General features: G+C 43.4%; 1 protein-coding gene across 1 annotated transcript in view; it reads right to left on the bottom strand.

Moving 5' to 3' along the window:
- Positions 1-225: 225 nt before the first annotated feature.
- The window catches only part of COMMD6 (COMM domain containing 6), a 393,895-nt gene continuing 379,454 nt past the window's right edge, over positions 226-14,666 (bottom strand). The window contains exon 7 of the mRNA XM_044072903.1: positions 226-479. Coding sequence (XP_043928838.1) covers positions 429-479 — 51 coding nt within the window. The 3' untranslated portion in view covers positions 226-428. The remainder of the gene's footprint in view (positions 480-14,666) is intronic.

Genomic DNA, 14,666 nt, shown 5'->3' on the forward strand with positions numbered 1-14,666 from the left:
TCAGAAGCCACTACTTACCCACAATATGTAAAGCATCAAATTTTGTTTTAGGGGAGAATAAACATCTCATTCATATAAGCACAAGGTACTTTGGTACTAAGGCTGTAGTGATCAGTCTTTACTCAGTAGGGAGTAATATGCGTTGCACACAAAGGGTCAGGTAGTTCTTATGACAGATGAAGTCTGTAACAGTGAAGGCTATGAAACAGTAACACGAGTCACATATAAGAATGGTAATAATAAATGCTTTTTAATGACAAAATATATATCTGTACAAGAATAGCAATACACTTTTTAATGCCTACTTTATTCATTTCACAGTTGTAGAGAGTCGAAGAATATATTCTTCTTAAATCCACAAGAATTACTTTTGGCAAAAATGATATATAATAGAAACAATGCTTGACATCAGCTGCAATTTTCTGTTTCTAAACCATGCTGAGGGATGCTGAAATTTCTCTGAATGTTTCAGAAAATGTCTGGAATACAAAAAATATATATTTATTTACTTTACACATAAATGCTGTCAGTGATTTTATATATATATATATATATATATATATATATATATATATATATATACTAGCAGAATATTATTGCATGCTGTTTAAGCTGATTAACAGACTGGGACAATTGGTTCATATTTATTCTGAGAAATGGGGTGGGTTAAAAGTAAGTTCACAGGTGTGGAATAAAATAATTATAGTCTAATTTCATAAACTGTAAATGGATTAGTGATTGCAAATCTTGAGTTCAGATGCGGCAATTACTCCACTGATATTCTTTAGTATCCATAACTAAGCCCACAGGTAAGCACATTTTATTTTTTTAACATTTGTATACCTTTTTCAGAGGAGGCCAGGGAGAATTGCTCCAGACACGTCTTTGAAATGTGGGAGGAAACCGGAGCACCTGGAGGAAACCCATGTGAATGCAGGGAGTACATTCAGACTCCACACAGAAAAATTGAACTGCAGTACCTCTTGTTGTGAGGCAACAATGCTAACCGCTGTACCACTGTGCCAGCCAACATTAAATACAGAAAGTTTGTAACAGTACTAGAAACAGGAGAATTTCATTGGTAAATAGTTTGACAAGCCAGAATCCAGAACATATCTTGTGTTTTGTAGTTTCAGAAATTACTGTTCCTGCAAATTCTACTAAAAACTGAAAACCAGCAGTATCAACATCTCAGCCACCATTGCCAACCATACTTCTTCTTGCCTCATGCAGCCCTAGGGAAATCCTCAATTTACATTTCTACTCATTTCTACTTCTTGCCTCACAAAAGCAGCATACATTCTTTTACAAATGTGGCAAAAAAAGAATGATAAACAAACCTTTCAAATGACTTTACTATACATTCCATCTCCATTACTTTCTGCACTTTGATGGTAAATGTGTACCACAACCCCCCCTCCCGTAACACTGACTCCCATCAAATTCTCAAAATATTTGAACAGAATAGCCTCATGCTGCAGTACACTTTGATGCAGACAGTGACTGATGGTAAACGCCTCTCCACTGCCAGCTACAGATTCCATGCACACCCTAAATCTATATACTAAACCCTGTCTCATGTTCTACTGTCTCCACCAGGAACAATGAGCACCTGTGACAAAACTGCTGAGTGTAAATGTTTCCTAAAATGTTAATTCTCCATGTGTCTTGGGACTGACTAAATAAATAAATACAATGTTCTGCAGTTTTAAATCTTATTTGCAGGAAACATGGGGATACTATGGTGTAACATCATTCATAGGTTCATGGGTAAGTACTAGGTTAGATGCCCTTGCAGGCCATTTTAAGGCTTGCCAGTTTCCCTTTTTGTGCTTGAATTAACCTACTCAGTTTGGTTAGAGATTAGCCTTACCAATCCTATTGTTGATAATTATATATTACCCCAAATGAGAATAACTGACATAATACCATAGATAATTTGAGGGAACCCATGCATGGGAAAAAGCATTTAGGAGCTGCCTGTGTCCATTAGTAGTACAGGGGCAGTCCTGGAGTAAATTTTTGGTTTTACATCCATAGATCTAAGTTGTGCTTGAATATGGACAGGGATGGACTTTGTTTTACGTGGATGGAGACTGCATGCAAAAGCAGCAGCATCCTCACCAAAATATACCTGTCCCTCCAAATCATTCTGTTGATGTTGCAGAAGAGGTTTACATCCCTAGAGTGAGTATTTCTGATGCTATCTGACTTACTGATGTGCAGTAAATTCATCAGTATTACGTCAGAGGATGCTTTGCATGCCAGACACAGGTCACCTCTCAGCTGTTTGTAAGATACCAAGTATAGTAACAGGGCTTTGAGTCAGTCCATGTAGGATATGTTGTTTAGACCTTGTATCCTTTTAGAAAGGTATTTTGTGGGCTTTCCAGTTATTACATGTGTCTGGGTAGAAATGTTCCAAACTGGGGCATTATATTCAATGATTGGCCTAATAAGGGCTGAGTAAAGGGAGACAATGGCATCCCTAGATCTAGACACAATCCCTTTTTGTTTATAAGCTGTGTAAAATAGAAGGACTTTCTTACAACAATGGGCATGTGTTGGTCAAAAGTTAGGTCACTGTCCATGTAAGTTCCCAAATCCCAAACAATTGGGTCAACTCTTAGGAGTGTATTTTCAATGTGGTATTCCCTAGGGTAGATTACTTCCCAAAGGATGCAGTAATGTCTTCCCCAACAAAACTTATGCAGTTCTTTAAAATCAATTCTAAATGAATTACTTGTATATCCCTATATATAAACATTTTGTGTGTGTGTTGCTGTCTGTCTGTCTATCGGTAGGTAATGTTTCTAAATGCAACCACACATGAAATTAAAGCATAAACTTTCATTTGGACATTTTTCACACTGCTTGAACCAGTTATGTGTTTAATTTATTTATTTAAAACAACAAATGTACAAGACCTGATTTTGCAATAGTAAAAAAACAAAGGAACAAGAGATAAAAGTTTGAGCACCTTGTTTGTTTGGTAGCTTTTTCAGAAAAGCTCCTTAGATCAGGAGAACTACTCTTTTGACTGCTAAAAGCACATAACCTAAGTGGAAACTTAAGTCTTAAGTTTAGTCTTCTTCACACAACTTTTTTTAATGTATGAACAAATTATTTCATGCTTTCAGAAGAATGGAGACCTGAAATTGGGTAGAGTAGGTTGTTTGGCAGCCTCCTAATGGAATCACGTTCTATATAGTCTTATTTGCAGAACTTTTTTTAGAATGTAACCTTTTTTATACAGTTCTATGCAGAACTGTCTTCTGATTGGGTAAATCATAGTAGGCCACTGGAAGTGGGTAACTCTGCAACACCTCTCTGCTAAGTAGCATGTAAGTGTTGTGTAAATAGGATAACTGATTAATAACTATCACCAAGTGAACCTGTCATAATTAACTGTTACTGTAAGTTGAACTCAGTCATGGAGTGCCCATGTTTCTGCTGGGAGGTGTATATCTTTGTGATTGTGAGTATACATGTCAGAATCAGTGGATATACATTAAAGATTGTCAACAGCTAACTGCTTAAGGTAAGCAGATACTGACAACTGTATACAAAATTGGGTTCTCTGTAGACTAAAATGTGGAAGCACAAAAGGACTGCAAAGGTTTGTAAGGGAGAAGAAATGGAAAAAGAAATCAGTAAGGAGAAGGGTATATGATACTATGTCATGCTAAAAAGTAGGATAACAGAATGTGTCATCAGCATGGATTATTCTTACAAGGATGTATCAGCACTGGGCTCACAATAAAAAAAGAAGTTATGCACTCACCATAACATTCCATCTACATTGTTGTTCTCCATTTGTCTTCAACCTGTGGGTATAGGTGCCGACATCTGTGCCAAGCCGGCCATATCCAAGCTACTGTGCCGAAACTGAGCTCCTCCCCTACCCATAATACCCCTCTCTCCTCCATCCCCTCAGATCGAGTTTGTCAACAAAAAAATACCTGACTTAGATCATAAGCAACAGAGTGACTGACAACCACCCTTAAAAGAGGACGCATAATGAGAGAGAGCAAAAAGCCTCCTCTGCCAGGCCAAGTACTCATGGAAAGGGGGAAGGAGGGAGGGAAGGTTGAAGACAAATGAAGAACAACAATCCAGATGGAATGTTATGGTGAGTACATAACTTCTTTATCTGACATTGTTGTCTTCATTTGATTTTCAATCGGTGGGACAGAGTCCCCAGCTACTTGAGCCCTGGGTGGCCCTAAGGAAGGATGTTCCAGAGCACAGCAGAACCAAAGGAAGCTCTGTTCCTAGATGAAATATGCAATTTGTAATGGGATATGACAGTGTGAGACCTAGCTCATGTAGCTGCAGCACGAATCTCATCCATTGGTACCCTGGAGGAGATAGATACAGCCCTAGTAGAATGTGCCTTCACTGCAGAAGTAAGAGGAACACCATGCTTCTGATAAATAAAGGTAATACATTTGCCAATCCAGTTGGCAATGGTTACCTTGGAAACGGGCAATCACAATATAGACTACAAGTAGGATACAAATAAAGTACAGTTGTGTATACTTACCATAAATGTAGATGTTTGAGTGTATTCACTGTTGCAGTCATTACATGTGGGTAATCTGCTGGCAGGTTGCCCTCAGTCGGCCTGAATAACAAAGTCTTGGGTCCTGCATCGGTTGCTGTCTCCTCTTCCATGACGTCAGGTTGTCAGGGGTATAAAACATGCAGCCGACACCATTTTAATCAGTTTTTCTTGCCCCAGATGTCAGGTTCCCCCCAAATGGGGAGCAAAAATATATAAATAAACTGTAAATATATAAATGCACCTTAGAAACATAAAATTTTCCTTCAACTAAAAGCAAATACACCACAAAGGCTTTTGAGCATAGTGAAGGAAAGAAAAGTTATAGACTGGGGGATGGCGAGTGGGTAACCCGGACTGCAACAGTGAATACATTCGAACATCTACATTTATGGTAAGTGTACACAACTGTACTATGTTCTTTGTGTTTCACTGTTGTAGTCATTACATTTGGGTAGAATCCCAAAGCTATGGATGGGAGGATGGAACTAAACAGCATTAGGAGCAGCTATAAGGCCCTGCAGGACTGCAGTGGCAAAGCCTGCCCTGGATTTAGAGAAGAGAGGTAAATGATAATGCTTTGTGAACGTATGAACAAAGCTCCAAGTAGCAGCTTCTAGAATGTCTTTGGTTGGGACCCCTCTGAGAAAAGCTGCTGAAGTAGAGGCAGCCCTGGTGGAATGGGATCTGATCCCCTTGGGCACGGCTTTGCCATGGTACAAATAGCAGAAACAAATGCAGTGGCTTATCCATTTAGAAATAGTCTGCTTTGATATAGCCTTCCCCTCTGATCCTGCAGGAAATGCTACCAGTAGTTGCTCAGACTTTCTTACAGATTTTGTCCTGTTTAAGTAGAATCTTAGTTGTCTGTGTACATCCAATGAATGCAGAATCTGCTCCCCCTTGTTCTGCGGATTTGGGAAAAATGTTGGCAGGTGAATGGTCTGGTTAAGAGCCACACTGGATACCATCTTAGGCATAAAAGAAGGATTGGTCCTGAGGGCCACCCTGTCCGGGTAAAATATAATGAAAGGCTCCACTGCCATGAGAGCCTGTAGTTCTGAAACCCTTCTAGCTGAAGTGACTGCCAAAAGAAAAGCTGTCTTCCAAGATAGAAATTTTATATCCACAGTAGCTGCTGGCTCAAAAGGAGGCAGGGTGAGTTTTTCCAGCACAAAATTGAGGTCCCATGCAGGGGTCGGTGCTCTCCTGGGAGGCCCTACATTTTTGGCCCCTCTGAGATACTGTTTTAGCAGTGGATGAGAAAAGAGGGGAGGCTATGTGTTGTAATGAGCCGAGATGGCAGAGGCACGGAATTTTATTGAAGAAAAAGATAGGCCCTTGTCAAGCATCTCAATTAAGTATTGTAAAATCTGAGGAATATTGGGCTTTGCTGTGTCTATTCCTTGTTCTTGGCTCCAAGCACAGAATTTCTTCCATTTATCAGCATAAGATTTTCTAGTACTAGGCCTTCTAGCTTCCAAAATGACATCCATCACAGGTTTACTGGGAGATGTGGTTTGAATAATTAGTTGATTAGCCATGCTGCAAGATTCAGAGTTTGGAGCTGAGTGTGCAGAATTTGATAGTTCTGCTGAGACAGTAGATGAGGTGTTTGAGGCAAGTACCACGGAGGGAGGTGTGACATATTCCTTAGAAGCGGGTACCAGTGTTGGCTAGGCCAGTCAGGAGCAATTAGAATCATTTTTGTTTTTTCCTGTCTGACTTTTAGTAAGACCTTGGAGAGTAGAGGCAGAGGGGGAAAGGCATAGACTGATAGGTTTTTCCAGCTGAAGGATAGAGCATCCACTTTCCATGCTTTTTTGTGATGAGTTCTTGTGCAGAATTTGTCCAACTGATAGTTTTAGGGAGAGGCAAATAGATCTATGTTTGGGCTTACCCATTTCTGTGTCAACATGCTGAAGATTTGTGGATCCAGTTTCCATTCATGCGGGTCCATAAGATTTCTGCTTAGGTCATCTGCCAAAGTATTTTGCTTTCCTGGCAGGAATTCAGTTTGAAGATGTATTTGGTAAGTCAAGGATGTGTTCCACAAGGCCATGGCTAGTCTGAAAAGGGGGTAGGAATGGGTACCCCCCTGCTTGTTTATGTACCACATAACTGTGGTGTTGTTCGTCTTTATCAGTAGTTGTCCTGGATGAAGTAAGTCCTTGAAGGCTGTCAGAGCATTCTGAACAGCTAGCATTTCTTTCTGGTTGATATGCAGATGCATTTGGTTTGGGCTCCATTTGCCCTGAATGCATCTCCCTGCCAGGTGGGCCCCCCAAGCACAGTCTGATGCATCTGTAGTTAGGGTTTGGGTGGCAGGGGGTAGAGTGAATGACAGTCCCTTGTTTTGGTGACATGTCTCCGCCCACCAAAGAAACTCCTGTTGTAGGCAGGGAATGAGAGGAATCATTGTTTCCAGGCTGTGACAATGTTGACTCCATAAACTTTTTAGGTACCATTGAAGTTTCCTCATATGCAGTCTCGCATATGGAATTAGTAGAATGCAGGATGCCATGAACCCCAAAGCCTGCAGAATTTATCTTGCAGATAACTGGGTTTTTGTTGCCATTTGAAGTATGTTGTCAATTGCATTTGTTTGTCCTGCATGAGGTAAGCCACCTGGGCAGTTGTATTCAAGCTTGCACCCAGGAATGTAATTATTTGAGAGGGTACCACTTGTGATTTCTTTTCTTTTATGGTGTACCCTAGGCATGCTAGAAGCCTTTTTACAAATGCCAGATGTTGAAGAAGAGTGTCCTTGTCCTCTGTCTGAATGAGACAATCGTCCAGATAAGGATAAATTTTAATGTTTCTTTGTCTGCAGAATGCAATTACTGGTGCCAGGCACTTTGTAAAGACCCTGGGTGCAGTAGATAAGCCAAAGGGCAGTGCAGAGAATTAGTAATGCAAAAAACCTGCTTTGAAGTGGAGGTATCTTCTGCAAGATTCCCTTATTGGGATATGCAGGTATGCCTCTTTTAAGTCTAGAGTTACTAACCAAGCATTCTTGCCTAGCATAAGCAGTAGCTGTTGTAAAGTCAGCATTTTGAATTTTGAAATGTCCAGGAATGTGTTCAGAATCGATAAGTCCAGTATTGGACACCAGGAATTGTCTTTTCTGGGTACCAGGAAAAGCCTTGAATAAAATCCTTGTCCTTTTTCCTTTTCTGGTACTTGTTGAATAGCCTCCATATCCATGAGGGACATGACTTGTTTCTGGGCCTCTGCCCACTGGTTTTGTGGCAGATCCGGCCATCCATTTGGAATTGGCAAAGTATGGAAATGAAATCTGTACCCCTGGGATACTATGTTTAATACCCACTTGTCCTGGGTAATTAACTGCCAATTTTGAGCATGAATTGCTAGTTTTCCCCCAAGGGGGCTGCCAAAAGATAAGTGCTTGGAGATGGTAGAGGAAAGACATTGAGACTGCTTACTGTAGGGTTGTGCTTTGTTACCTCCAGATTTGGAGGTGGAGGCACCACATTGCTTTGACCTGTAAGATCCCCGTGATTGATATCTGGAGCCTTTTGAGCACATGGGTTTGCCCTGAGTGGCTCTGTTGGACACAGGAAAGGACCAATTTTTAGTAGGCCAGTGCCTACTGAACCTGGGTGGCTGCACTTGCAAGAAATCTTTTACAGTTTGCATAGATTTAGCTTTGTCTTCCATTTTCTTTAAAACCTCTTCTGTCTTATTACCAAACAGAGTATCATGCTGCAAAGGGGCATCCAACAATTTAGCTTTAACATGATCAGGCAGATTTTGCTCCTTGATCCAGGCATGCCTTCTTATCACAGATCCAGTAACGGCGGCCCTACAAGAGGCCTCCAAGGAATCAAAACCACATTGTAAAGTATGCTTTCCAACCTGTTCTGCTGAATGCAATAAATCCTGTAACTCTTTATTTTCCACACAATCAGAAATCAACATCATTTTCTGTTTCAGTAAGCCCATAACATGCTGTTGATATTTAAGCATATGAAACTGGCAGTTTAAAGCCCTGATTGCCAAGGTTGCAGACGTATAAACGTTCTTACCCCATCTATCCAGCACCCTGGAATCTCTATCAGAAGGGTTAGGATTTTTGACTGTAGAAGCCTTAACACCCTCGGGACCCTGAGAAATAGTCTCGGGATCAGCAGCAGGAGTTTTGAAAAGAAATTTGTAGGAGTCAGGAACCCTGCAATATCTGTCTGGCTTACTAGGAGCCGCAGGCAGGGAATCAGGAGCCATGCTTGATTCCAAGAACACATCATCCACAATGTCTAATACAGGAGGTATTGCCAAAGGCCCATGCTGAGGTAGAAGAAGGAAATCCCTAAGCCTCTTTTTTGATTCAGAGAAGACCTGACTCTCCCAGTGAAAATGTTCCCTTAAAGTATGCAAAGTCTCTCCAAAAGTGTAATCCTCAGGAGGAGAAGCAGATGGGATGGATTCCTCTGCATCAGAATCCTCATAAGCTGGAATAGTAAATTCCTGATCAGAAGAGGAATCAGAAGGAATGGAAACCTGATCTGAAGATTCATAATCAGTGCCTTGCCTAGGCCTCTTAGCAGGGGGGGGGGATTGGGAACCCCTGATCAAGGTAATTAAATCCTCAGCCATTTTGATCATTTGTTTTTTAGGCATAGGGGCCTGAGCAAGTAGCTCATACACTGTTTTTTTTTTTAGACATAGAAGTTGTTTTTGACCTTGTTTTTGTTGATGGCATCAGTTTAATATAAAAATGTTGAGGCCTGAAAACACCCTCAGAAGATAGTGCCTGCTCAGCAGCTCCGAACCCATCCAAGGGAGAGACATCCATGGGTTCAATACTTTGCGAATCTCGCGGCATACCGGACTCCGAATGGGTCTCGGTAGAGGCCTGCGACTCAAAAGTAACAGGTATCAGGGGCTGTGAAAGTGCCTCACTGAGTACCGGTGAACCAGCGACTGGCTTAGGAGAAGCTTTGTCGTCGGTTTTGGACCTCGACAGTCTGTCTCTGTCTTTTTCCTTGTGTTTTTTGTGAACTCCGGTTGTCGGGTTGCTAACCAACGACATTTCAGGGTAGTCAAATCTTGAACCAAAATATTCAGAAGCAAAAATATACCGACGCTTAATAGTGCATTGGTTAAATTTAGCACAAAACCGACAGCAAGGCACGTTGTGATCAGGGCCTAGGCAAGGAATACAGTACAAATGAAAATTCTTATGAGGTATTTGCTTCCCACAAGTAATGCAATTATTAACTTTTACTGACATCAGTAAGGAGAAAGAAAAAGTTTCTCCAATGAGGTAGTTGGCTTTAGTTTGAAGACTTCGGTTCTGAAACTCGAAAACGTAAATTTCAGGAGCTGGCCAACCAGCACTTGCGAACTGCTTCTGCTTTGAGCACCGCGCGGCAAGAAAAACTGATTAAAATGGCGTCGGCTGCATGTTTTATACCCCTGACGGCCTGATGTCATGGAAGAGGAGACAGCAGCCGATGCAGGACCCAAGACTTTGTTATTCAGGCCGGCCGCAGATTACCCAAATGTAATGACTGCAACAGTGAAACATGAAGAACATCTGATTGGACTTCCTGAAAGATTTGGTTCTATCAAGATAGAAATGAAGCTGTCGATGAATGTCAAGCATGTGTAATTGGTATTCTCCTTTGTTTTGAAACTCTGGAAAGAACACAGGAAGATGGATAACCTGATTAATATTCTTCTCTGAAGCGACCTTGGATATAAAGGAAGGATTCAGCCTATGCAAAATCCTGCGTTTGTGAAAAATTAGGTACTGGGATTGAATACAAAGGGTCATGTATCTCAGAAACCCACTTAGATGAAGTTAGGGCTACCAATAAAGCCATTTTTCCATGACAGAAACTGAATATACACCTTTGCAGAGGCCTCGAATGGAGATGACACCAGCACCTGAAGTACAAAAGTTAGGTCCCATGGGGGAACCAGATCCATAATGGGAGGCCATAAAGGAAATGTTCCTTTCAAAAAGGCCTTGCACAATCTAGAAGCAGCAAAGAAGATTGCTTACAGGGTAATGGGATATGGCAGCTAGTTGGACTTTCACTGTAGAGGAACTGGCACCTTGGTTGAAAATACAAGCCAAAAAGTCTAAAACTGAAGGAATAGATGCAGTAAAGGGATCCATCAAATTGTGGGAAGCCCAAATGGAAAACCTCTTCCATTTACTAGCATAGATCTTCTTAGTGGATGACTTGTGAGCGGAAAGCAATATATACTTCACAGGGGATGATAGCCCAGGAACTCTAGCCATCACTGGAACTGCAGAAGCCAAGCTGTGAGCTTCAGGCTGTCCAGATCTGAATGAAAGTTGTCTTCTGGATTGGAAATCAGATCTGGACATTAATCCAGAATCTACAGAGGACTGACACTGTGAGACCAAAGAAGGGGGAACCAAACCTAACAAAGCCAGAAGGGGGCAATGAGGATCACACGACACCTTGACCTCTGAGCCTTCTGAAGAAATTTTGCCATAAGAGGATGGGGGAGATATGCATACAGCAGACCGGGGGGCGAAGCATGAATGAGAACATCTCTGGGAGTTCCTCCTTTGTGAGGAATCAGGGAGAAGAAGTCACTGCACTTAGCAATGGAAGGTGAAGTGAAAAGATTACAGCTCGGTTGACCCCATTTCTGGTAGATCATGTTCGCCACTGACTGTTTCAGAGACTATTCGTGAGGAGACAAAATGGTCTTGCTGAGTTTGTCTGCTAGGATGTTGAAACTCCCCGGAATGTGCATTGCAACAAGAAAGAGGCCTGAGGAGATCGCCCATTCCCACAATCTCATGGCCTCTTGACATAGGAGGTAAGATCTGGTTCCTCCCTGTTTGTTAATATACCAGACCACTGCCATGTGGTCTGTCTGTATCGCAATCATTCCTTGGTGGAGAAAAGAATGCATTGCCTGCAATGCCAGAAGCACTGCCCTCATCTAAGAACACTGATTTGAAGATTGGTCTCTAACTCTGACCATATCCCTTGAACAGTCCATCCCAGCCAATGCCCCCACCCGAGCCGGGAGGTGTCCACGATGACTGTGGCCGCTGGAGAAGGAGCCATGAAAGATTAACCCTCTGCTAGATTCTGAATGTTTAACCACCACATGAGAGAGGGATAGCAGGTTCCGAATAGCTGAATGGGATGCGACAGGAGCTGGTCCAGAAGCGCCCATTGGACTGATAGGGTCCATTGGAGAACCTGCATATTTAGTCTTGTCAAAGGTAAAATGACTATGGTTGTGCCCTTAGATCCCAGAGCTTGAAGGATTTGGGTCGTTGATGGTTGAGGTGTCTCCAGAAGAATGCTCACCTGGTGTCTCCAGAAGAATGCTCACCTGGCCCTGAAGAGACTGAATCCTGTCCATGGTAAGAAAAACCTTGCACAGAGAAGTATTCAACAGTGCTTCAATGAATTCCAGGGAATGGAAAGGCTCCAATTTTGATTTGGGAAAATTTATCATGATGCCTAAGGTTGAAGCTAACTGAAGGAAATGTTCCCTGGCCTGAAGAAGCTGATGCTTGGTGGGTGCAGTCAGAAGCCAGTCATCCAGATAAGGAAAAACCTGTATCCCCTGCAGCCTTAGACATGCTGCTAGTACTGCTACTACTTTGGTGAACACCCTGGGGGCTGTGGTGAGGCTAAAGGGGAGCACCCTAAACTGATAATGCCTCGCTCCTGATCAGAAGCATAGGAACCTCCAGTGATGCTTGTCCATCTTTATATGGTAGTATGCATCCTGGAGGTCAATCGAGCACATCCAGAAGTCCTTCTGAAGGTATGGAAGAATGGACTGATTTGTAACCATCCGGAACTTGGTTTTGGTGACAAACCTCTTCAGTCGGGTGAGATCCAGCATGGGTCTGTGCCCCCCCCCCCGTCTTTTTGGGCATGAAAATGAACCTTGAATAGATGTCTGATCCAGATAGTTCTGGGGGAACAGGCTGGATGACTCACTTGTTGAGCAGCTTGGAGATTTCCAGTTCAGCTGCCTCCCTGTGAGCAGGTGGAACATCCAGGAGAGACTTTTGGGCCTGTGGCGGATGAAAAAAGGGAATCAGATACCCCTTGAATATTATCCTTAGCACCCATCGATCCAACGTGATGGCTTTCCAGGCTGATGGATGCAGAGAAAAGCAACCCCCGACTGCCTCCTGGGTAGGACAGCTGGGCAACACTTCAGGGTCACTGGAAGGGTCTGTCCAGATGGGAGTCCCAAGGGCCTTGTTTTCTTGAAGCCCTCCTGCCCCTAAGGTGGCGCCCAAAAGAATCATTCCCCAATCTGCTTCTAGGGGAAGAGTCAGCAGGTGTGTTCTGATGGAAAGCCCTGGATTTTCAGAACCACAATCTCTTACTGCCTTTCTGATACCTGGAGTAGGAACATTGAGGAGAAGAGAAGTGGATTCTGATGACAAACACAGTCTTACCATCCTTCTCGCACTGGGCCAAAGTCTCATTCATGGATGAACCGAACAGTGAAGATACATCAAAGGGGGTGTTCGTGAAGGACACCTTGAAGGGCTCAGAGAAGTCACAAAGCCACATCCAGGCATGATACCTAGTAGCGATGCCTGAACCAGCTGCCCTACAACCACCTTCCTAGGCATAGGAATGGCACCTCATACAGGTGTCAGAAATAGCTTTGAGAGTGACCAGTCTAGAGGAGAAGATCTTCTTCTCCTCTGCCAACCTGGATTCCAGGGTAGAAGCAGACAGTTTCTCGATGAGTGATTTCTACAGTCTAGTAACATGCGCCAAGTAATTCAGTGCCCTCAGAGAGAAGGTCGCTGACATATAAATATGCTTCCCCAGTCTGTCTATCACTCTGGACTCCCTGGCAGGAGGATGGACAGAGGAGCTCTCCTGGGTGAGCTCCTTTTTTGTGGTGGCTGCAACCACCAAAGCATCAACAGGGATTGTCTTCTGCCAAAAAGTCTTGTCTAGCAGGGGGCTAAGTATTTTTTTTTGGGTGCTTGGGTACTGGTTCCATTGTGTCTGGTTCCTTCCATGCCCTGTGGGCGATGAGGTCTACTAAAGGGTTGGGGGGGGGGTCACCCAGGAAGTAGATGGGCCAAACGCCTGCAGGAACACTGACTCATCTGGATTGGGCTTTGGGGCAGACCAGCAACCCTTCTGATGCAGAATTTCCATGATGTCCCCGAAGGAGACATCATTGGGTGCAGATCGGGGGGAGCCCTCACCTTCTTTCCAGTCAGTGTCATCCATGACAGACTCAGGGGTGGTCAATGTGCCTCCTTTTACACATGTTTCTGGTCGACCTCCTTGGGGGGAGAATCCATGGAGGAACCGGAAGCCTTGGGCTCCACAGGGAGAGAAACATGGAGGGTAGGGGCAGGCTGTCTTTGAAGCAGAGAGCTGGAGATGCCAAGTCCAGAGTCCAGCCGGAGCAGAAAAGGATCTTGGGGAAGGCATCGAGGATCTCGACATCGAAGTCGAGAGAACCCTCTCCACCACGTGAAATGCTGACTGAGAACAGGAGATCGGCACTGCCTACATCTGCGCCAAAATGCTCAATGCCAGTGGAGCTGAACCCCCTGACCCCATAAGTGCCAACAGGGGAGTTGTTGCCAAGCTAGTCAGTGCCAAAGCTCTGAGGGAGAGGGAAGGCTCTGAAACCCTCGATGCTGATGCCAAACCCTCGGAACTGGTATCAAAGAAGCTATGACTCTCAGAGCCCTCCAGCACTGAAGAAAAGGACCAGATGAATCCAAGGCCATGGTCAGTGCTGAAGAAACAAACAATGTCGACGCTGACCCCTCAACACTGGAACTCTAGCAAACTCACAACAAGATGGAGCTCAGATGACTTGCTTATAGCTGAAATGGTGGCAAATGAGATCTGAGGGGATGGAGGAGAGAGGAGCATTATGGGTAGGGGAGGAGCTCCGTTTTGGCACTGTAGCTTGGATATGGCTAGCTTGGCACCGATGTCGGTGCCTATACCCACGGGTTGAAGATCAAATGAGGACAACAATGTCAGATCATCGGTTATAATGGATGGGAATGGAGTACGTTATTGCCAGTTCTGTCATGCGAAGGGAGAATAAAGAAGAAGAGTGGAGT

This window comes from Protopterus annectens, chromosome 5.part1 (assembly GCF_019279795.1).
Source record: "Protopterus annectens isolate FY-2018-M chromosome 5.part1, PAN1.0, whole genome shotgun sequence".
In the NCBI taxonomy this organism is placed as follows: domain Eukaryota; kingdom Metazoa; phylum Chordata; order Ceratodontiformes; family Protopteridae; genus Protopterus; species Protopterus annectens.